Below are 25,033 nucleotides of genomic sequence, written 5' to 3'. Positions count from 1 at the left end.
GGAATTATGTGCTGTTTTCCCTGTGAAGAACCACTAAATTTGTTAAAAATAAAATTAAGTGATGACCTGGGGAAACACGGTCAATTTTTCTCAGATGTTGCATTACTTGTGGCTCTCCTTGAAATTGTGCTGAAGGTTCATCAGAGGAACTCCCAAAGTGCCTCTGAATTTTTCTTACAGTGAATTTTCAGCAGTGTCATGTAAAAACCAATATAAATAATAGCTCTTGCATATAGCCTGGTTGGCATGTTTATGAGATTACAATAAGACACACAAAACCTACAAATCTAAGGAATTTTCTTCTCAGGGGAAGATTAATCAATGGCTGGGATTTATTTTATTTATTAATTTATTTTATTTATTAATTAGGCTTTTATACCGCCCCATCCCCGAAGGGCTCTGGGCGGTGTACAGCATATAAAATAACAATATAAAAGCAGTTAAACAGTTAAAAGCAGCGATAAAACCAGAAATTTGGTTTACACAGCCTGAATAATATTGAGTGCAAAGCTTGCATTCCAAAAATGTCTATCATGTGTATATTGACCCTTTTCAGTGTGTACCACATGTGAATCATACCCGTAAAGATTTAGTAACAGAGAAGAATACTCAACAATGTGACAATATACTTACTGGTTAGAATTAAGAGGGGTTTAAACATTGAACGTTCAAAAAACCTTCTGCTGTTCTGAACAAAGCTGTCACTAGAGTTCTTCTGGGAATCCACATCAATACCAAAGGCCAAACTAGCGACAACATCCAGGGTGAAGGAGGAATAATTCCTATATCAAATTCAAGAATGTTGTTTTTAAACTGCAGCTTTTTTCACCACATTTCTGTTTCTGCATTTGTGCACAGACGTTTTCCATTTTCTTTTTATGTATAGAGGTATGTATGTTTATTTTTCAGACTTTGTTTTTCTATGTATATGTGTTTTTTTTAAAAAAAACCACTTTCACTGAGTCAAGGAAGCCTTACAACATTCAAAACATCATAAAATTTCCTCTGAAACAGATTGTGAAGAAAGCTCACATACCTTATTTTATTGATGGAAAGAAACTGTACTCATAACATACAAAAATGGGAAACAATTGCTCCGATCTTAACCATTTCTTCACCATACCACATTTGGCTCCTAGAAAGCACTGTTTTTTCTTTTCCTTTTAAATCTATGCTTAGCGACATCTAGATTTCTGTAATCAATATGTAATTCTAGAGCAGTGGTTGGAATCATCAATAATAAGTGCTTTTTAAATGCATTCTCCGTTAAAAATCAAAACAGAAAGCTCACCGTGAACCTGTTTGAAATTTGCCTACTTGCTGAGAAGCACATCTCTGCTTAGCAGAATGATAATAACTTGATCAGGGTGGAAAAAAAGAAGCAGCATATCGTAAAAGTGCTGTTCATGAATCAATGGTGGTTTGTAGAGCTGTTATCACATGGCAGGGAGCTAGTGGACACAATGAGAGTGTTCTCTGTCTCTCTTTTCCTTTCTGACTGTTAAACTTCATTAACCGGCAACTACAGATTTCACCATTACTTTGCCACATAACTGCTGCTGCAAATAAGCTACTATAATAAAACAAATGGAAAAGATACCTTCCTTGGAAAAGGACAGAGTCTGCATCAGAAGTAGGAGGGGGCGGGGGGAGAATAAAATTCCTTTTGTAAAATAATTGCATATTTAGAATAGCTTGGCAAATCAAGTACCCATAAAAAGTTCTCTGGTTTCTAATTTATTAAAGTACCTTTGGATGTCAAAAGCGGCTCCAGAATCTGCATAGGCCTTTAAGTGACTCAGCAGGGTGTCGCATGCCTGGTTGATTAGTGGAGTCATCTAAAAAGGAGCACATACATGGGGCATAATTAAAAAATACAATAAATTTCTCTACATTAATTATATACGGTAGGAGGTAAGTGCTCTCTAGAGCTTCTGAATCAATGAATAACGTAGTTCTCTCATATTAACCCCACACACCTCTGCACGCACGCACGCACGCACGCACACACACGCACACAAAGAGCATTTCTGCTCCTTGTTCACTCCTGCACCAGTGACCACAGAACCCTGGTTTCTCTAGTCTTGTTCCTGCGGTGGCTTCTTCTGTGTTCTCAGGCAAGAAAGCTGTGACAAGTGGAACTTGCCGATTTGCACAGCTTGTTTAGTTCGATCTGGAAGTTGTAAAACCCACACAAAATAAGACAATGCTGGGAGAAATTAGATTCGAGTCCAGTAGCACTTTAGAGATCAACTGGAGCCAAGGGCAGCCACAGACAGTGGGCTGGTCCTGCTGTTTTCAAGACCTCCTGACAGGAAATGAGCACCTGCATTAAGGAAGCCCACTTCCTTCTTGCCACTGTCCTTCCCCCCACTCTATATACCTGGTCCCTGTCTTGCTGCTGGCCTTTCTATCACTTCAAGAACTGCAGGTCATTTGACGGTGGAAGAAGAAGGGAGAAAGGACAAGTCTTTATCACAGGGCAGCAATTACTTGATCAGTCTGAGAGAGCGGCAGTCTACAAGTTGGGACCAAAGTGGCTACCGGTCCTGTCAACATGCAGCATTGGGATCTGCCCCAGGAGGCACCCTTGACCTCGCTGGGCAATCATCAGGAAGCCTACACCATTCTTCACTCTCTTTGTTGGGCTGGCCACTTCTTACCCCACTAAACTTTGCACCTTCACCCAACTGTGAACTTGGTCGTGAAGGGGACTGGTAGCTTCCTGCCATGAGGTAGGGGGAGAGGAGGGTGTGTGCTGTCTTCCCACAGTCCAATTGGAGGTACTGAGGGTGGGGACAGTTGAGACCTGCTTCACCCAGCCACCAAGGGAAGAGGAGAAAGGCAATGATGTATCCCTCCGCCATGCTTCTCCCAGGAATCAGGAAATAAGACCGGCAGGTGGAGAGGCTTCTTCCAGCATTGCAGGGAAACCAGTAGCAGCCACCAACATGCCACATCATCCCTGGTCCAAGGCGGATGGAGCAATGATTGGGTAACCTTGCCTAAAGCAGCACAAATCCTTGGACTAGCTTTGCAAATCTGTGGCAACTCAAGCCAGTGTGGATTATTAGAAAGTCAGAAAAAGACAGTGGAGTCGCTCACAGAGTTGTTATTCAGATAAAACAAAGGAAGAACTATGGAGGCTACCTTGAGTTTCTTAGGAGATGAGAGGTGTTTGCAACTCTCATCACTGCTCAAGAGAACTGTGGATGGTGGCATGCATCAGCCGCTGCTGTGTGGTTTCTGTCATTCAAGCTAGGGTTGCCAACCTTTAGGTAGTGATTGGAGATCTCCCACTATTACGACTGATCTTCAGGTGACAGAGATCAGTTCCCCTGGAGAAAATGGCTGCTTTGGAGGGCGGAGTCTATTAAATCCCACTGAAGAAGAAAAGTTTGGATTTATACTACACCTTTGTTTTCTCTAAGGAGTCTCAAAGTGACTCATAAACTCCTTCCCTTCCTCTCCCTACAACATATCCCTTATGAGGTAAGTGAGGCCGAGAGAGTTCTGAGACAACTGTCACTGGCCCAAGGTCATGCAGCAGGCTTTGTGTGGTAGGGTGGGGAATCAAACCTGACTTTCCAGATTAGAGTCCACCTGCTCTTTACCACTACACCATGCTGAAGCCTCTCACCTCCCCAAACCCTGCCCTCCCTAGGCTCACCCCCTGAAAATCTCCAAGTATGTCCCAACCTGGAGCTGGCAACCCTAATTCTAGCAGAGGAAGAGGAAGGTAAGAAAGGCCACTACCTCTGTTGTGGTGGAGTGTATGTTAAGGGATGGAGTGGAAACCCTTTCACTGGGCTCAATGCAGGGACGGACCGAGGGGGAACTGCGCCTGGGGCCCACATGCGTCCTGCACCCCTGCCACTCCCCCACCCACCCTTACCCCGGAACGCCCCGGAATGCCCCAGAATCTCCCTCCACGCCCTCACCACGCCCTCACAGGGGTGCACCCAGTGCGTCGCCCCCCCCCCTTAGCACTATGCCACTGGCTCAATGCAGTTGGTACCCCCATCTGGAGAGGAGGGGAGAGGCAATGAACATTGATGCTGTATAGTGGTAGGTCCTCCTCAGGCAATGGAGCCTCAACAACTGTCCACCAATGCCTTCCCCTGATGCCAACCATGACATTATCACTTACAGAAAAGAGCCCCCCCAAAAAAACATTATCACTGAAGCCTGTCATCTGTTTCTCACTGCAGCTATTGTAAAAGCAATATAACCTGGCCAGGATGGAGAAAAATGATCTCAGCAGCTAGTCATTCAGATTGGTTGTTTATGCCATAATGCGATAAAACATAAGCAATATGCTCACTGCAAATATTTGATCTGCCAATTATCTCACGTCGCTAGCAGCTCGGTGTTGAAAATCAGCTCAGGCTGCCGAACGAGACTGGTGCAGGTTGGAAGTCCCAAAGTGCCAGAAGCTGCATGGCATGATCCTGCTGGCCCACTCCTTGGCTCTTTGCGTGTGCATTTGATAGCCAGGCTTTTTAGCCTGCTGTGTAATGTCAGAGTCTTATTCCTCTAGTCACATGTATATTCCTGTTCATAACATTGTGCCTTAAAAATTGTGTTCCCCAAGTTGCTGCTTTTGCATTGATTATTTAGGTCAGATTATTTAGGCCATGGTACCTTTAGGGGATTCCCCGCCCCCCTTCACCATTTATTTTGATTATGGATAAGAAACACCACTCCAACCTTTCCCCTCACAATCAGTGAGGGCTGGGAACTTACATCCTTAGTCTACATTAGAAAAACGGAACGTTCATATGTACCCTTTTTATTAACCAATTACAATGTCCCAGTAAAAGGCCAGTCCTGCAATCTAAGAAGGGTTAGTGGGTCTGTCTAATTATGCTAAATATTGCCCTTCATGCAAAATGTATTCCAGTAACTTTCTAACCTTTCAGTCTTTCAGTTTACTAAAAAGTCAATTTGTTCCAGTAAATCCAAGTGCTTGGAAAAAATGTGTGGATTCCCCTTAAAGATCTTGGTCAACAGCCACACATTAAAAATCAAAACCCTCTTGAGGGAAAACCATACACACCCTTGTGCCATTTGTACCAGTCGTTTGGGGAACACCCTGCATTTGCGTTTAATACTTTTTTTGAAAGAGATAGCAGCGGCAGCGGGGAGCTACTGACACACAGATAGGAGATGACAAGAGCACAGCAGTGCAATCAGAAGAAATAAAAATCAATACACTTTGGATGGTGTCAGCTGAAAAAGGGAACAAAGTTATTTATCAAACCTGACAAGGGTTCTAGAACCACAGGATCTTCCCTGATATATTCCTGTCTTTCATCCCCAAAACTAAAAAGAGCTTCCCTGTCGTTCCGTACAATGTAATCAAACAGTCATTCTTAACATACTTCCTTGCCTTATTATGTTTCACCACGAACAGTGCTCACAAAGAATGTTGGCAAACACTTATGAAGATGCTGCAAAGTATTCAGGCGCATTTCATCTGAAGGCCTTGAAGTGCTTCACCAACATAGATGATTTAACCCTTCTGAAGTCGCTTTCTGAAAAAGACACTGGCATCTGAATTTCACACATCTAGGACACGGACAGGTTAGAATTTTCCATTCAAACACACTTCCAAGGCCCTGTAAATTAATCCAACCTTTCACACTAGTTATATCGGGGATGCGTTGTGGACATCACCTGGATCAACTTCAATTGCAGGGTATCATGGGATTTTCTCCATTTGCAAATGTCACAGAAGTGCCAAAGATGATGTATTTTATAAGCTTCTCAATCTTTATGTCAAGCTCCTAGGACAAATCAGTCATAGTTTGGGGGGTTGCCTGGTATTAGTATGCTGATGATACTGAGCTCTATATCTCCTTATTCAAATCTTCTGGTGATGCAGTAGAGGTCTTGAGCTGTTTCCTGTCTGCTGTGGTAAAATAGCCTGTCTGATGTGGTAAAATAGCCTGTCTGATGTGGTAAAATAGCTATGTATGAACAAATCCTAACAAAGAGGGAATTCTGATTGGGAAGGTGGAGATCTTGGAGGACATTGTGCTTCCCACTATTAGTGGGACTCAGCTGATCCTTGCTGACAGGTTAAGAGTATAGGGATTATACTAGATCCACCATTACTGCTGGAGAAGCAAGTTATTGCCACTGCCAAAAAAAGGCTTTCTTCTAACTCAGTTTAGCCTGAAAAATGCCCTTCTACCTCGACTCAGCTGATATGAACCCCTTGATCCATGCCATGGTAGCATGAAGACTGGACAACTATAATAAATCTCCCCTTGAAGTCAACTTAGAGATTCCATTGGGTGCATAATGTTGCAACTTGGTTATTATCAGGAGCAAGGGAGAAAAACAGTGTTGCTTATCGTGACTGTTGTTCATCTAGTAATCCTCTGAACAGGCACATGAGAACACTGCACTTGTGAAGGGTCAACTACAAAGCATTTTAGATAGCATGTTACGAGATTTCGCCTAAAAGTCAGTGCTCCCCTCCCGCAGCCACATGCCTGGGCTAGCTACTTTTCCCATCCAGGTCATGTGACTGGGGAGGAGGGGCACAATCACTCCCTCCAGATCTTCCTTCACCACTGCAAAGAGCCACCACTTTCGCTAGATAACAGCTTACAGTAGGAAAGGTGCAAGGAACATGTGCCTGAACAGAGGGCCACTAGATGAACAACAGTTACAGTAAGCAACAGGCTTCCTGGGCCAGAACAGAGCAATCAGGATCAAGCAAGCCTTGTCCAATTTGGCCTTGGCAATCACTTGGTAATCTGTCCTGAGTCTTCGACCATAAATAACACAAATAAATAAATAAAATATTGGAGGCTCAGAGCCTCTCACATCTATTTAGTCAGATATTTATAAACTCCTTTTCTCCCAAGGTAATCCACTGAGCTTCCATGATGGAAAAGGGATTTGAACTTGGGTCTCTCAGATCTTAGTCCAGCTCTCTCACTTGCTATCTCACTGTGGTATCTGTGCTATGACACTAAACGCATAATCAGTTATTCTAGCTATTAGTGGGTTTATAAGTAAAGACTCTCTCACTAAATTAACAGAATTGTGAACAAAGGATATGTAGTGAAGATAAAAGCTAAATACAACATGGTAGGACTGAGGCTCGAGAGCAGAGCATCTGCTTCACATGCAGAAGGTCCCAGATTCCATACCCAGCATCACTAGCTAAGTCAGGTAAAACATGATGAGAAATACCCCGACCAAGACCATGGGAGAGCTGCTGGCAGTCGATAATGGCTTTGACGGACACATGGTTTGACTAAATGTAAGGGGAATTTATGTTTTCACACTATCAATATACATGGATTGTCTTTCTTTAAATCAGTCACCAAGTATCTTCCTGAGGTAACCAAAATGTCTGTTGAACCATAACCTGCAGTTCTCTCTTTCTGTTAATCATTTTCAGCTTTTTAAAACCTAACTGCCAGTTGAGACACAGACCATAGAATATCCTATTGTTCCAGTCAGATTCACTTGCCTTGCATGTTTGCAAAAAGGAAAATTCTAAAGCAGGTTTACAGCTAACCATGTAAAAGATATAGTTTTACATATAGTTACAAGCCCCAAAAGTCCAACTCTAACTTTGGGAGGGAAATAAAGAATCAGTTCATTATGGGCCTAAAGGCATGTTTACACCTCAAACTGGTTTAATGGTCAAATGTTCCCCGCAGGGAACTCTGGAAACTGGGTTTTCAGGGCAGTTTGCTGAAGAATTTAACTATCGCAGGGTGAGGGAAGTATTTGAACTTGGTATGTGCTGTGAAATTCTAAGTCTGTGCAGATGACAAAACAGGAAATGTTAACAAGCCTCTTGTATATATTCACTCATTGAATGCATACACAAAACTTAACCTGCTCTGGACATTCTGAACTAATCCAGTTGAACTAGCGATAAAGCCCATTGTGTGAAAAAATATAACAGACCTAAAAAACTAATGCTCCCAGGGCAAGAGATATGGACAAGGCATATCTACAGGAGACTGTGCCTGGCTCAAACACTGAAATTGCGCCCCCCCCCAACACCCCAGCCTTGCCAAGCAGGGGCAACAGGGTGCCTGTACAGTTGGGGAGAGTTCTCTCCATCTCCATAGCCCCCCTCCATTTGCAAAGCTGGATCCCGGCTATGCAAGTGAGGGGGAGCCAGCAGGGTGCCTGTGAAGATGGGGAGTCCATTGTGTGAAAAAATACAACATTCATGAGGCCCCTGTTATATTTTGTTATTTCTGGCAACGCCCATATTGGTTTCATCCTTGGGCGCTGCCAGCCCCTCCCGGCCTTAAGACTAGGCGCCATCAATATGGGGTTTAGACTACTGTCATGTGAATTGTTATGCTGCACATTGAATTTTAAATGTTTCTAGCTGTGTTTTAAGTAATCTATTGGACATTACCTTGTATTGTGAACCGCCTAGAGCCCTCTGGGGATGAGGCGGTCTATGAAATCCAATAAACAACAACAACAACAACAGGCTGTAGCTAGTGGGAGCTCACAAGTAGGGATTTGAGATGACATTACCCCCACCTTTTTCTTTTATTCTCCTCCTCCTTCTCTGCCTCTCACTCTCCATCCTGCCATACAACCCAGTTTTTTCAAGAATCGGGTTATGTGCGATTCTTTTGTTTTAACGCCGCTTGCAGCCGCAACAAATGGCCGCAGCTGTGAGCCACGTTAAACAAGAGAATCGCACATACCGCGATTCTCAAAACCCCCTTCCCCAGCTCCCATCTGTGGCAGGGGAAATGGGCTGTATCATGGCTTTGCAGGCAGGCGGGGAGGAAAAAAGCCGTGCAAAGGCATGCGTGCCAGCCGATGCACTGGCTGTCCATGGGACAGCCAGCTGTGCAAAGGGAACAGAGTGAGGGCGGGTTCATGTAACCCACCTGTCCCCCACTTTTATTGGCCCGTGCAGAAAGGGCCTCAGTAAATAGCTCTGTATAAACACACCAGTCATTAGTCATATAATTATTACATGATGCATTATATTATAGTATGCATTGATTATTGAATGTCCCATTTTGTTGATTTCACTGACTACATGTAAAGTGCTTGTGAGAAGAGTGGTCTATAAATAACATAAACAAATACATAAAATAAAATTATTAATGTAATTATTTTTCCATAAATCTATATTCAACTATCCAAGAAGTCTTGAGAAGTTTCTAAAGACCTATCAAAGCAAACTGTTTCACACCATCAGTGTTTCTGATGGTTCCTGTTATAAGGTAATTAACACCTTTCCAGTTCCCTCATAACACTGTCAAACTTTAACCTTTCGATATGAAGCTTTCCATGGTTGGCTTCTTCTAGTACTTAACAGAACAGCAGAGTAAGTAAAATTCCACACGCATATTTTCTGTATTTCCTAGTAACAACATGCCCCGGCCCTTATAAAGGGGAGGGAGGAGCAAGATGAGGATCTTTTGGTTCTGTCAACCTCGGGCTCTAAACAAAAGATCTTCCCCTATGTACACTGAAAAGCCTACCCTTTGGCAGCTAGCCTCTCCTGATTTCTATTGGAAAAAGCTAGATTTGTGCAACCGTCAAAGTGATGCTGGCTAGCTTGCAGGGAGACGAGGAAACATTCATTATTTTTAAACTAGGCAACTTGCTTCATTTCAAAACAGAAACGTGCTGGAGTTTTGAAAACAACAGTTTTAGATCAAGTCATCAGGGCATTTGTAGTTTACAGAGAGATTATTTGAAAGAAACGGGTTTCCTGCAACGCGCACGCTTTTCATAATGTCATAAATGTCAAAATGGTTACACAGAGGAGTCTATTCTGAAAGTGCATGGCTTAACACAAACATAAGACTTGAGAAAGCTGATGGCAATACTGGGGAAACAAAGGGAAATATAAAACAGAATTTATACATTAAATTGGGGAGGGGGTAGAACAGAAGGTCCCTTTCAAATTGCTCTTATAATCTGTTTGAGGAGCGAGTTACTAACCAATTTTATGTGTCATTTCTGACACAACCATTTTATCTCCTGGCTGCTAACAGATTTTTTTTTGCCTTTTCAGACAAAGCTGCTTATGTCCCACTGGCATCCTGGGGCTCACCTATTTTTTTAAAAATGAAAACTACTTTCTCCCACTTTCAGTTCTCTTTTGCACTCTTGAATCACAGCAGTGTGCTGTTTAATATGTATGAAGCGTTTCCGAAAGAGCTGCTTTTCCCTGCCCATTTTAGCGCAGCATTCTTTTCCAGCTTTTTAAAAAAGTTCTAAGCTTAGCGCTATAACACTATACTACTATAACAACCCAATGCTTTTGAATGTTGATGATATAGCACTGAGCTGCTATATCACCAGCATTTTAATGCATTGGGTTGCTATGATGCTATAGTGCTAATCTTAGAAAGTTTTTAAAAAGCCAAAAAAGACTGCACAGCAGTGGCGGAGCTACAAGAGGACAGGGGTGCACTGTGTACCGGGCACATGCCTGGGGGTGCAGAAAATCACCCCAGGCCCCTCCCCCTTCCCCCCTCACGGCACTTCCACACCCCCTTTCCCACACTTACCTTAGTTCCTTTCCTTTTTCTTGAACATTTTCAGGCTGCAAAAGCCTGTTCTCAGTAAAAACGGCCTGAGGAACTACAGTTCCCAGGAGACCTTGGGGCTCACAAGGTCTCCTGGGAAGTATAGTTTCCCATCAGGCCATTTTTACTGAGAACAGGCTTTTGCAGCCTGAAAAAGTTCTAGAAAAAGGAAAGGAACTAAGGTAAGGGTGGGTAGGGTGGAAGGGGAGGCGCTGCGGGGTGGGGGCGGAAAATATAGAATGCGCACCGGGCACAGTTTGGCCCAGCTACGCCTCTGCTGCACAGCTAAAGAAGGGGGAGAGTGCAGTGCTGTTTGAAATGGCCAGAGAGCTTCAGAGGTGGCTCACAGAGGGACTGTAATGATTGCATGAAACACCTGTTCCTGAATCGCTTAGAATCAAGCCAACAATGCATAATGCCAAGTTTAGAATGGTAATCTAAAAGGAGGCTAAAACTCATGCAGTTAGCTATTCATATGCTTGAAATAGAGCTGTAGCATCTAACTGTAGATTCATTAAAAAGTCTACAGTGTCTTGAGATTGGTTGTATAACAACCTGGTGTTGGACCAAGATACTGCAGAAGAGTAAATCAACATAAAACAGCAAAAAGAAAGCAGCTGAGAGTGTGTGCATGTGCAGTATACCGGTATATATGTGAGTGTGTCTTCAAAGGAGACTCCTGTATAGGTAAGTTCCCATCCAACGGAGGGAATGAAACAGATTAACACTTCAAGGATTGAGATAAAGGACCCAAACTACAGAATGTACAGAGCCAAAGAATTTAGTACTGCCACATGGGGTGCTATTACAGACTACTAAACTCCCATGTTAGATTAATTTAGCCAAGATGTGTTGGAGGGGGGAAATAAGAAAAGCCATTCATACATTCCAACTCTGATAAAAGTTTGTAACTCTGTGTCCCGTGTGTATCTGTTTGCAGTAGACACATGTGCTTCATTTCACAGAAGAACTTGATTCAGCTAACTTGATTTAACGTCAGTTAACTTGAATAAGTGCCTCTAAAGTTAAGTATTTCCATTACTTCAGAAGCTATAAGTACAGTATGAGGATTTTTTTTTATGAGGAAGGGCAGTGGATTTCGTATAACAAATTCATGGTTGACTTATAAATTCGATAATGGCCAGATAAAAATGAGTGGAAAGAGATAAATCACCTTAAACAGCAACAGAGCTGTTTTAGGCATGTTTCCTGAACAGGAATGCTCTTTGTGTTTTCCTGTAGCAACAACAGAGGCCAGCAAAAGACAACACAAATTTTGAAAATGGCATTTATTTGTGTGAGCACTCATTTCTTCCTCCCAGTGCATTAAAAATGTAATGGCTATATTTTAATTTTAAAAAGTTAAGGTTTTTTTTTTACAAAAAAGGAACCAGTACAGCATGCCTCAAATAACACAATATTATCATCTGCATTTTAAATTGCTAGCTACTTTTTCTGTTTTAAATCTGCCTTATTAATGAATTCTTTAAATTAAAAAAAAATTCAATGACACTTGCAACGATTTCATTAGGTTGTAATAGTATACCCTGAAGGCTGAAGGACTATGTTATCACCATGTACTTTATTGATCATGTGCTGGTACTACAAATATTGCTAAGGCCATTTCTGCACAGCCAATAACACCGTTGTGCCATCGGTGTTATTGGCAGCGCTGTAGCCATAGAGCCGTGGTGGCGAACCTTTGGCACTCCAGTTGTTATGGACTACAATTCCCATCAGCCCCTGCCAGCACGGCCAATTGGCCATGCTGGCAGGGGCTGATGGGAATTGTAGTCCATAACATCTGGAGTGCCAAAGGTTCGCCACCACTGCCATAGAGCGTTAGCATGGGCAGGTGCTGTGTGGACAGGTAGCACATTGGCTGAAACGTGGCACTTTGCACAGATGCGCTTTGCAAATGGCGTTCTTTTTTCCCAGGGTAGACGTCATGGGCGTTCGGCACCAGGATTGACCACCATTGTGGGGGCGGGCTCTGCGGAACCAATTCCTGGCAGTCACTTCAAACGATGCTGGCTTCGGAGCGCCATTGTTGAAAAGACTCACTCAGTGAGCAATTTTCAAATAAACCATTGTGGGGCTGCTGGAGCGTTGCTGCATTGCTGAAGAGTCATTTCTGCAGCAGCGGCCATGCGAACTCTCCGCCCAAACACTGTTTGTACCATCCTTTTACCAGCTTTTTTGGCCTGTGAGGAAATGGCCTTAGAGTAGCCACCTTCCATATGGGAAGTGACAATTCTCTGTGAAAAAGTGAAGGGCATGCCCATGAGGAAATAGTTGTAGCCACTTCCCTATAGTCTTTTGCTCTTTATAAAGCAAAGTAATGTGGGAGGAAATCCCAATTTTACAATATTTGTAACATCCTATTATTCAGTCTTTACATTCTGAATTGCAAACTGAGGAGCTTTTAAAAGAATCTAAAAATAAAATGTTTTGCTCTTGTCATCCCTGAAGCCCCTTCCGCACATGCAGAATAATACATTTTCCATCCACTTTCACAATTGTTTGCAAGTGGATTTTGCTATTTCGCTCAGCTGCAAAAGTGCATTGAAAGTGGATGGAAAGTGCATTATTCTGCATGTGTGAAAGTGCCCTAAGTCTCTGCTCCCCTTCTGCTTAAGCAGCCGGTGATGCTCCTTCACAACAGTACAGCGATGCAACAGTGTGCCTTCTCTTCTCCCCCTTAAATAATTAACTCAGCAAACACAGAAATCCATTCCTGCAAAGCCACGTCCAAGGAATCATTTGTGGTGCAAAAGGATGTCTGACTCAAGCCAGCAGGGGTTGCTCTGTACAAACCAGGACTTTATCTTTTGTTAGGCTGAACTGAAGGCAAGGATTTTCCCTGTGCTGATGACCTGCAGTAAGGAAGATTAATTTCCATCTAAGCGGTGCAAAAAAGACTCTTCTTCAGCTATTCACCGTTACTGACAAAAAGTCATTTGAATTCCCCTCTTTAAAAATACCAAGGATTTAGGAAATTTGCTAACAAAACTAGGGACAGAGTCGGCTGTCTAGATGCATAACCAATGATACTGTCAGTTCTGATTAATCCGTGATCCCTGCCAGGCTTATGGCCAATTAGAATTTACTATAATAAGGAGGTGACAGCGGGTGTTGCTAAGCAACAGCTGTCTATAGAGCTAAAGGAGCCAGACACATTTAGATGCTACTGTGGATTTCGACAGTGACACGTCAAAACAGCACAGGCTTCTGCCCACTGGAAAATGTTTACAGCCACAAACCAGGCACCAGAGTGAGGAGAATGTTTACTCTTTAAGCATAAAATTCCAAAGAAAGAGCACTTCGCCCCTCTAAGAAATTTTAACCAGTTGGGACCTTAACACGCCTTTGAACTTAAATTGCAGACAAGTTTGTCACAGCATAAATTGAGCCTTCCCCACTAAAAAAATGTACAGGGAAATTGGTGTCAGCGCAACCTTATTGAGACATCTTTTTTCTTCTTCAGTCTGAAGACTGTCTCTCAACTGCATCCAGTCCTAGAGATCTATTGGCATAAAGGTGCATTTTCAGGTCTTAAAAGCACTTCACATTCAATCCTTTGTTGGAATTCTTACCACAACTCTGTAAGGTAGATCAGGGGCATTATCCCCGGTTTGCAGAGGAAGGAGTAAGCCAAATAACTTGCCTGAATTGAAAACCCGTGGAGGGAAAGTTCAAAGTCATTATGCGATACCGATTCTGTATTGGGGTGGGAGAAATTCACTCTTAGGGATCCCTTCAAGACAAATGTGAGGTAGTAAATCAAAAAGAATCTGTTGGATGGAGAGCAAAGTCCTTTTCTATGGCAGTTAATAGTTATGGGCAGGTTATTAAAGAAAGCAAAGGTTAATTGTCGTTTCTCCCTCAGAGTCCATTTCCACACACAGGAATATTTCCTGTCGGTACAGGTTTAGGGACCAGATTAAGGAAATGAAACTAAGTAAATGGAACTAGGCTGGTATAGAATACATCAAATAATCAGCCTTACTGTTCCACACTGGAGATCCTGCATCCTGCATATACCACTACAGCCACTCTGCCATCACTCAGAAGGGCAAAATTCATCTCATGGGTATGGGCTACAACACACTGGATCACAGGTTAGAATTTTTTTCATGTTACTTTTTTTTATACACAGGCAAATCTTCATGAATTCACAGAACTCTCAGTGACACATGAACATTTCATGGTTTTGGCATGATACTGGTATAAATGCTCAGCCTCTGGTTCAATTTGGTGGTAGAGGGCCATCAAGTCACAATTGACCGTGTGGGGTTTTCAAGGCTTGTTTACAGTTGCCTGATTCTAGGCACAATTTACAAGAACACAATCTCCTAACTCAAAGGTAGTGCAAAAAGAGAGGGAGAAAGAGAGCCCTTACTTGTAACAAGAAGTTTAGAACTTAAGAATATACCCCCACACACACTCACACTTCTTTATCTCCCTGCACTGAGGTCACATATATTCCAGAATTACTTGTCTTTCTGACAAGTTTTACATATTGCCTTTATTTTGTCTGCATCCTTCTACTTCTTCTGAACCGAAAGTTTTTTTAAAAATTGCTTCCAGTTTGTTTTTTATCTGGGTAACTTAGTGCCAGATGTAGCAAATAAGTGTCACTGTTAATCAGATATGTGGAATCTGTAATAGAGATCCTATTGTGTGTTCTTTTTAATTAACTTTTTCAAAAGATTTTACAATAGCATAGTGTCAGCATTCTTATTCCTAATATCAAGTAATTGTCCTCCCATCCCACATACAACCTACTGACATAGTATGTTTTAGAATTCTGTATTAAATAGCTCCCAAAGTTAAATCAATTTCTACTCCACTCTCTTGTACACAATGTGAATGCTCCCTCTGCCAGCCACCCCTGCAGGATGGGCCACCTGAGCTTCATAGGGGCTCAGCTGCCCTCTTGGATCGAATAAGACTCTGGCTTCTATTCACAGGCTGTTTACTTCCATCAAGTAGTTAACAGTACTCCTGCAAGCTTGAGCCTCTGCATCACACCAACCCACCTCTCTCTTGTCCTGCTTCTATTTTATCCCTTTCAGGAAGTTACCTCCCTCCTGGGAGACTCCCGTTTCAGCCTCCTAGTGACTGGCGAGCTGTCTGTCTTGCCCTGCCAGCCTGGTGCTGGCTCTTCAGTCTTCCTGGCCCTCCTCCTTGATTGCAGCCTGGCTGGGGCTGTTCCAGCCTTACCTCATTCTCTAAGGTTGCAGTGGGCTGCTAACTGCAACTTGGCTAGGGCTGTGCTGTCTCCACCCCTTTCCTTGTAACTACTGAGTCTTGTTTTTGCTGCTGAAGCTCTCCTGCCATTTATCTTCAGCCTCTCCCATCTCCTGGGTTCCTGGAGGTCCCTGTTCCTGCTGGTAAGTCCAAGGGTGGAGCTACTGGTTGTGGAATGTTCCAGCATCCTTGGGTGGATGTCTGTGGCAAGGAGAGAGATGGAATAGGCTGTCTGGAGCTGGGAGGCAGCTCTCTTCCTGGATGTATAAGCATTCACATTTCTAGTAAGAGCCAAACAAAGCCAAAATATGCAGAAGGTAGGAGGAGCCTCACTATCAAATCCCAACCCAAACATTAATTAGAACATAAGGAGAACTCTAATGGATCAGACCAGTGGTCCAATCTGTACCGTATTCTCACAATCATGGCCAATCAGATATCCAAGGAAGGGACCTGAATGCAGAGGCACAGGAGCCAAAACTTACCCCTGGTTTTGCCTACCAGCAACTGGTAGTTAGATGCAAATGGTCTCTGAATATGGTGTTTCCATTTATGGCTAATAGTAATGAATGGTTCTCTCCTCTATGAATTTGTCTATCCCTGTTTCAAAGTCACCTAAACCACAGCCTTAATTATAATGTGGCAGTAAATCTGATAAGTGAAGAGTGTTATGAGAAGTGCTTTCTTTTTTTCCATCCTGAATATTCTGCCCATCAACCTCAACTGGGTGCATCCAGTTTTTAGTATGAGGGGTTGGGGAGAAAATGTTATCTCTGGCTACTTTTCTATCTGTTACTTGCTTTCTTAGTCATTTTCCCTCCACTCTGAAAAGGGCTCTAACCTCTCAGTTGATTCAATGCCTCTTTTCTGTACCTTTTTCAACTCTACAATATCCTTTTCTGAAATGTACACAGATTTCCACTCCGGGAATATGGAACAAACGATGCCACCTCAATCATTCTGAATCATCACATTCTACAGGACAAATCTGCTTCTCACTGCCATTTGCCCCTTGAGCCATACTCCAAGAGATTTCCAGATGTCCAGTATCATACGATTAGTTGCTTTGCAAGCTGCAGAGTCCAGAGTTTGCTGGGTTCTGCAAGAGCAGAAACATAGCCAAACAATGTCTTCCACCTTATGTTTCTGGTAAACAGTCTGGTATACTGAACAAAACAAACAAAGAACACTCTCTGAGCAGCAGTGGCGTAGTGGTTAAGAGCAGGTGCATTCTAATCTGGAGGAACCGGGTTTGATTTCCCGCTCTGCCGCTTGAGCTGTGGAGGCTTATCTGGGGAATTCAGATTAGCCTGTGCGCTCCCGCACATGCCAGCAGGGTGACCTTGGGCTAGTCACAGTTCTTCTGAACTCTCTCAGCCCCACCTTCTTCACAGGGTGTTTGGGGGGGGAGGGGAAGGAGTTTGTAAGCCCCTTTGAATCTCCTATAGGAGAGAAAGGGGGGATATAAATCCAAACTCTTCTTCTTCTACTCTTCTTCTCCCTCAAAAACAGCATTGGCTTATATGTAGCAAAACAATGTGCTATTACCAATTTTGCCCTGGATGATGTGCAGTCAATCATTACACATCAATTACAACACAGCACACAGTGAGAGAGAGGGGAAGAAAAGCTTCTTGTACATGGGATAGGAACACCTGCACACTGGGGTTTACCTCTTTCATCTTGGTAGCACTGAAGGCTGGGGTCAATAGGCTTCGAACCTCTTTCCATCTCTCGTCGCGCAGGGTGAGAATGCTGTCTGCAAGCGGCTTAGATGTTACGGCTGGAGTCTAGTTCAAGACAAAAGTAGCAGATGGGTATTTTCTAAAAATTCTACTCCATTAACAAACAGGCAAACAATTGCCCCCTCCCCAAAATAAGAAGTCAGATGAAATAGTATGAAATGAAAATAATTATAACATTCAGACTGCAATATTTTTAAAGAATGTCAGTGGCAAATTCTCACGCTCTTATTCAGTGCCTTGCAGTGACATGGGTATAGATTTTTTATGGGGGGTTCGGGGGCGAGGCCATGCCCCCATCCATCCCTGGGGGCATGGCCACACCTCCCCAAGCCCTGTCCCTGGCCTCAGTGCTTATAAAAGCAGCTCTCCGAGGCCTGGCAGGCATAGCAAGGGAAAATGGAGCCTAGTGCAAAATCTGAATTTTGTGCCCTCCCCCCATGCACCGCTGCTGTGATGCTGGAATCCACCCCCAAACAGCATCACTTTCAATGGTGTTTAGACTAGGGAGCCCAGATTCCCCTTTTAAATCCACCTTAAAGGGAGAATCTGGGGTCCCCAGTTAAAACAACATTGAAAGTGATGTTGTTTTGGGGTGGATTATCCCCCACCCTGAAACAACATCACTTTCTATGTTTATACTGAGGACCTCAGATTCTCCTTTTAAATCCAATGCAAAGGGGGTAGATTTAAAAGGAGAATCTGGGGAAATTTGTGGGGTGCCTTCTGTTTTATTTTGCATAGAATAGTCTAGTGTGAACTTAAATCTGATGTCAGTAGCTCCTTCTCCAAACTAGCGATTAAAAGTTTCCAATATATACTTATATTAAAAGTATATGCACTCCAGTGCATCGTGTATATCTGAATAAAACAATTCTTAAAGTTCCACAGCATATAAAGAATAGAAGTCAAAAAGAAAATAGTAACATGACATATTCAAACAAACAAACCCAAAAAAAAGAAAAGAAAAAGAAAGAAATCTTAAACCCACAGGAAATCACTTCAAACAGAGTACATTATTAAGTGATATTATTGTGATCGACGGATTTAAGCAGGTCACAAGATAGTCAGGTTTTAAGAATAAAATACAAGAATTTGTTTTGATTGAAATAAAATTTCAGGATTCTGAAATTCAGTTCACTGAATAATAATAAAAGAGCTGAAAAATTAAATAAGGTATACTAGGTTGTGGGAAATCCAGACACTAATAAAGAGGGAAAGATGAATGCATAATTTTAATTTGTCACTGTCCTTAAAGAAGAGCCCCTGTTTTTTTTTAAATGTTAATTTAGGAATTTGTAAGTTGCACCATGTAAGTACAAGATTCTTTTAAGAAGCAGGCCAGAAGAAAAATCTGATAGAGACTAAGGGCAAAATTAGACTAGCAAGCTTCTTTGACTTCACCTTGGGGATGCACCTCCATTTTGTAGAGTGAGTTCCCACTGGGGAACTCCTTTAGCACTTGTCAGGACCACAGTGGCATGAAGGGAACAGAGCCTCCTGCCATATCCTTTTTTCCCTCACCCAAAATGGTGCTGGGGGCGGGGGGGACATTAATTTCTGAACTCAGGGATGCCATCTTGTCTAATTTAACCCTGAGAAAAAGGTGTGGCCAAGTCAGGCAAAGGACCTACAAGAGAACAAGCAGGAAGGCTCTTTGAAACTGAGTCATAGTAATGAATAACATATCAGACAGAATGTTGTTCTTAACGTATACCAGTATCTTGAAGTATTCCATTCAATTCAGTTCTGAGTCCGTCTTTTCATACTGGCAATCATTTATACCCACTGGATGATACCCAGGTTTACATGCTACATCTGCTAATAATGGAGGCTTGCTTTCTCAGCATATTTAGTTCCTCTTTATAGGATAAGTCATCAACAGTTGTAGGCTAGAAGTAGCACAGTTTCATCCAAGGTTATCACAAGCAACCCTCTTCATAGGACAAAGCATTAATGAGAGAAAATGATTATCATGAGAAGAAGCATGCAGCATGCATATGCAAAGTATGTCTTCAGGCTTTATAGCCAATTCTGTTTTCCAAACATCCAGCATGCCATCATCTGTAAACAAACAACAATGCACCATAGTTTGATCTTGGCTAGCAAAATTGGATGGTTGCCAATGTGCTCTGACAACATCTGCACGACTTAAACAGTGTATCAGTGATGAAAGGCTATCTGTGAGCTTATAACTAATATACGCTGTAGTCATTGTTATTGATCTCATATACAACATGACAGCCAACATAAATTGGTAGAGAATTGTTATCTGGAGCTATTTTGTGTTCTAGACATAAAAGGAGAAATCTCTTTTCATTCAACCATGCATATATTCAAGCAAGTCAAATAGAGGCACTGCAAAACTGATTTTCTTCTTTTGAGCCAGCATACGTAAGACTGTATGTAGGAGTTGTTACAATAGAGTTTCCAGCAGATAAACAGAGATGTGTATCCCCACACTTGCCATGATGGTCACCGATACCCTTACCATCACAATAAAATGTGTAGTTGGTCTCATGTAGACAGTCTGTGTTGTGTCAGCTACCAATGTCCCATGTAGTGATACAACATTAATGTTCAGTTTGTGTAGCTCACAGTCAGTGGTCATTCAGAAACCCCTGGTCACTCTGTTCTATAACCATCATCAATTGTCCTGATATTCCAGTTTCCAAGCTTAAAAGTAGCATAGAGACACTTGTGCTTTTTTGACATTCCTTTCTCAATAGGAGGAATTAATTTTTTGACCGTGCTGCGGTAAAAAGGACCACAGCACATTATTATAATCTAAGTCCCAAATGCGAAAAATTGAGAAATGATTTATACTCTATCTGCTGGTCATAACAAGCTTGAAATAATGGCAATATGATGGTTCATCTACATTTAAGAGTCTCCTCACTTTTTCTAATGGATAATGCCTCCTGCTATGCGGTAACAATTACACAGTGTGTGTTTCTGCACAATGGGAAAAGATTTAGTGTCAGACTGAAGAGGAAACAGGCTAAGCAACTGTTGAAGGAAAGGAAAAGTCCTTTTTAAAAGAGTAATGGGTTACCATCAATGTAATTTACTGACTACCCAGGATCAAATGAAAACAGTTTATCAGGAGCCAATGTCAGAACATGGGTATGCTCACATAGGTATAGGTGGGAAATGTCTGCTTGGAGGGAATTCTGTGGGGATGGTCGGCTTGGAGGCACTGAGAGCCAGCGTGATGTAATGGTTAAGAGCAGGTGGAATCTAATCTGGAGAACTGGGTTTGATTCCCCACTCCTCCACATGAACAGTGGACTCTAAGCTGGTGAACCAGGTTAGTTTCCCTCCTCCCCCACAAGAAACCTGCTAGATGACCTTGGGCTAGTCACAAGTCTCGCAGATCTCTCTCAGCCACACCTACCTCACAACGTGTCTGTTGTGGGAGATGAAGGAAAAGTGACTGTAAGCCGCTTTGAGATGCCTTACAGTAGAGAAAAGTGGGATATAAATCCAAACTCTTCTTCTTTCCTAGGGGGATAACTCTTGGTTCTACATGTAGTCCTCATGCCACCAGCACTGTGGAAGCTTAGACAAAATTCCTTGCTTCTAACAGCAGCTGGTCATTCACTGCAATTGGTTTGGAAACTCCCTAGAGTTTCAAAGGAAGGTCGTCAAAGAGGGACACTGGAAGAAATAGGAGTACATTTTGGGGGAAAAAACACTGCTTTTTTATTCGACCTATGTCAGCTTAGTTTCAGCAGTGACCCAACATGGGGCAGACACATTCATATCTTTCATCCAGCCCCTGCTTCCCATCAATAGTTTTTATGGATTTTGAAGACTGCAAAAACCCACAAAATAATTTAACCAAAGTAGATACTAGGATGAAGATGCTTGCGATTTGAAAAAACAACAACAAAAACTATCACCTATTTCTTTAAAAATTGTGGTTTATACCATATTTTCAATGGAAGTAGCCATCCAGTATACATTTACACAAATAGAGGAGGCATGACTGAATGGCAGGGCACATCCTTTGTACACAGGAAGTCCCAGTTTCAGTCTAATTTAAAAGATCTCAGGTAGCAGGTATGGAACATGCCTTTCTTTGCCTGCTAACCTGAAGAGCTGCTGCCAATTGAAGCTTCATATATTCAACAAGAAAAGTATAGTTAGGAGAACTGATGTGGTTGAGTAACTAGTGCTTGTCTTGAGCCTAAAAGACATGGATGCAAATCCCCACTTAGTGCCCAACTACATGCTATATTTCCGTGGTGGCGAACCTTTGGCACTCCAGATGTTATGGACTACAATTCCCATCAGCCCCTGCCAGCATGGCCAATTGTAGGGGCTGATGGGAATTGTAGTCCATAACATCTGGAGTGCCAAAGGTTCGCCACCACTGCTATATTTCTTCCAGAGACATTCCTGGGTTGGGTGGAGAGCTGTGTTCTGAAGTTCTGTCCATGAAGTCCCAAGTTGGACTGAAACCACGGCATGTGGTGAGAGGAGGCTTACATCTTCCCCACATGCTGTTTCCTTGAAATGGCTCTGGAGGAGGGGGTGCTATATCCATGCCCAGCCCTTGGTGGGGCAAGCGGTACCACTTTGGCCATTCAGCTCAAGAAAAAAGGCCCAGAGTGAAACAACTAAGCTTTCATTTTCTGAACGGAGCCCATGTACTCCTAAAAGGCACAGAAATTCAGAACACATCACACCACCAAGGAAAACATAATGTCCAAGGGCATTCAAGGAAAACATAATGTTTAGCTAGGCCCTAAGATATGTTGCTTAAAAGGGACCACTGGAAAGTCAGTATACACTTCACTGGTTTCTTTACTGGGTAAGGTCAGAAGTACACCTTAAATGTAGCTTAGTCATTCTTTTTAGCTATCTCTTCAGTCAAGTCAAGCAGCTGCACATAGCTTCAGAATGAATGATAGACCAGGGAGTAGGTGGGATGGATTGCTCAACTATCCTCCTGAGCCTACTTTTCTGTTAGAAAAAAACATTATTGTGGACTTGTATCTGTTATCTCTCATGGAAAAGTAGCTTGTAGGAGGAGGATTTTCAGTGAACCAACTGCTGGGGGAGAAAGCTTAAACAATTCTTTCATGTCGTGAAGACACCTATTGGGCAAAAGTTCACCAAACCACATGAAGCATGTTGTTCTGCTCTCAATTGTATCACACAAACAGGTCAAACCAAACAATATACTGAAGTTCCATGATCAGAAATCCCAAGCATTTTTTTCTTCATGAACAGCAGCCGTAAGGGGGTCAAACTATATCACAAAGAAAGTAGTTTACAGAAAGTTTCTTGCAAACTACTGGTAAGGCTGCCTCCCCTCTTTCTCCCCCCCCCCATGTTATACAGATCAATAGACAATTCCCTTGCTGCAGTGTTAGATCTGCAGCATTTAAACACACACACACACACACACACACACACACACACACACACACACACACACACAGCCCTTCTGATCATTCGGAAATGGTACCCAGAAGAATCCATTTGAGGAGGCTATCTCCTCCCCTTTCTTTTTTTCTGGTATCCAATAGATCAATAGACCATTCCCTTGCTGCAGTGATAGACCTGCAACATTTAAAAGCACACACACAACAAAGCTCTTTTCACTGTTAAGAAACGATGGCCAGAAGAGCAGGAAAAACTGCTGTTGGGTATGCTGGGGAAGGTAGGAAGGAGCAACAAACCTTGGCAAAGAATTATACTTCCTATTTAGGTGTTTCGTTTTGCAGGAAAAAGTGAAGCAACAGGAAACGATGTGTTTTGTCAGCATTTGGAAGTCAAGCAGCTTGTCTGCTCTGCCCCACAGTGGCTTTGGAAAGGGTTAAAAAATGCAAAAAGAAAAGTCAGTGGTGAAAGAATGGCAAGCTGACTGTGAGACAGAACACAAGTGCATAAATTTCTATCACACATCTTGCCATTTTTGCCCACACATTCTGTACATTACCCTTGTGTTTGCTTTGTGGACAAATTTCAAGAAAATAGTGCAGGGGAAAGGGGTCAAACCCACTTCTTCCTGCTGTGGTCTAATCCAAATCAAGGCCCCATGCAGCTGCAATTTATGAAGAAAAGGTGCCCAGGAGTTTCAAAATACCAGCGTCTTGCTTAATTTGACTCAGAACTGCTGGGATAAAACTATGAAAAACACCCCGGGAAAGGCCATTTCAGCATTTACAACAGAGACTCTCTGTTTGCAAGGAATCTGTTCTCAGGATCACCACAAAATCTGTACATACTGGTGGGTGAGGAGGGGTATATGTCAGCTATCTCCTAGCAGTAAAGTACAAAAAATTCAGCAAAAGGTTATAATGTAATGAGAAAAGATGGCACAGTGGGAATTAAAACAAGCTAAGGAAAGTATCACATGACTGCACAAGAATAAGTGAAATAATGTCACAGATCCACGGATGGTGAGAGTCTGCATAAACCTTTCCACACTCTGCTTGAAATAAGCATTTAAGCAGGTGCTTAAACACAAATCTAGAAGAACCGATTATTCAGTCTCTGTTCAGTATTTTAAAGTGACAGAATGCTCTTACAAAATTATTTTTATCACTACCACAAAATACCAAAGATGAATATAGAGAGGAATAGTTTAAAAAATTTCTGAATATCAAAGAAAGGTGACTTCAGAGTTCAGCTTAAATTTTGTGGTAAAGCTAATAATTAGTCTTTTGAAGTAAAATTCTTCATTGTTCTTGACTCAAAAATGATTTTAATTGGGAAGGCTTAATATAGTTCACTTTGGCAATCTATTATTGAAATTACTGAGCAAGAGTTCAGTTCAGTGTACTTTTTGTTTAAAAATGCTTTCCAATACATACCAACTGCTAGCTTGAAGCCTGATTAATTTTGCCACTGATCTTTTCCCAATGGGAAAAAAAAATCAAAACATTTCCTTTAGTGAAATCTTAACATATGAAAAAGGAAGGAATGAGCACGAAACGGTCAGAGCTAGTATTTCAGTCTGCCAGAGAATGAGGCAGGCTCTAGAAATGTTTATTCATATCTTGACAAGACGGCTAGCTTACGGGTTATGAGGCAAGACTTAAGCTTAGTCTAAAGGAGAAAAGTTGTATGGTGATAGTTAGTGTGAGTACCTGCCATATGTGCTGTTTATTGTAAATGTCAATCTGCAATACATGGTCCAGAGGATTTTAAAAAAAACTTTCCCTAGAACTCTGGAGGAAGTTGTACTTTGAAAAATCTACCATAGACAAGGATAGCTAGATAGTTCCTGCTCTTTCAGACAGTTTAGAACCAGGACTGTCTGGCCAGTTGTAAAAAAAACCCCAAAAACCTTCTTCTGCTGATACTACAGTGCAAATGGTTAAATTGCTACAGGCTAAAAAGATCACAAGAAACCATCACAGAATGGATGGGGTAGGTTCCTGAGGTGGCAAAAATCCACATGGTAGGACTTTTAAATGAATCAGTATGTCATCTGAAAAGAGAAATGTCCCATGATGCCTGCAT

At 42.3% G+C, this 25,033-nt stretch overlaps 1 protein-coding gene across 3 annotated transcripts in view; it reads right to left on the bottom strand.

Moving 5' to 3' along the window:
- Positions 1-25,033, bottom strand: part of TBXAS1 (thromboxane A synthase 1) — a 267,511-nt gene that overhangs the window by 85,586 nt on the left and 156,892 nt on the right. For all 3 annotated transcript variants that reach the window (XM_048502133.1, XM_048502134.1, XM_048502135.1), the window contains 3 exons: positions 17,483-17,599; positions 1,750-1,838; positions 634-782 (listed from right to left, as the gene is read on the bottom strand). In XM_048502133.1, the coding sequence (XP_048358090.1) occupies positions 634-782; positions 1,750-1,838; positions 17,483-17,599 (355 nt within the window). The remainder of the gene's footprint in view (positions 1-633; positions 783-1,749; positions 1,839-17,482; positions 17,600-25,033) is intronic.

The sequence above is a fragment of the Sphaerodactylus townsendi genome, linkage group LG06, assembly GCF_021028975.2.
Source record: "Sphaerodactylus townsendi isolate TG3544 linkage group LG06, MPM_Stown_v2.3, whole genome shotgun sequence".
Taxonomy (NCBI): Eukaryota; Metazoa; Chordata; class Lepidosauria; order Squamata; family Sphaerodactylidae; genus Sphaerodactylus; species Sphaerodactylus townsendi.
The sequence above is the reverse complement of the archived record's forward strand: the minus strand, read 5'-3'. Positions and strand labels throughout refer to the sequence as shown.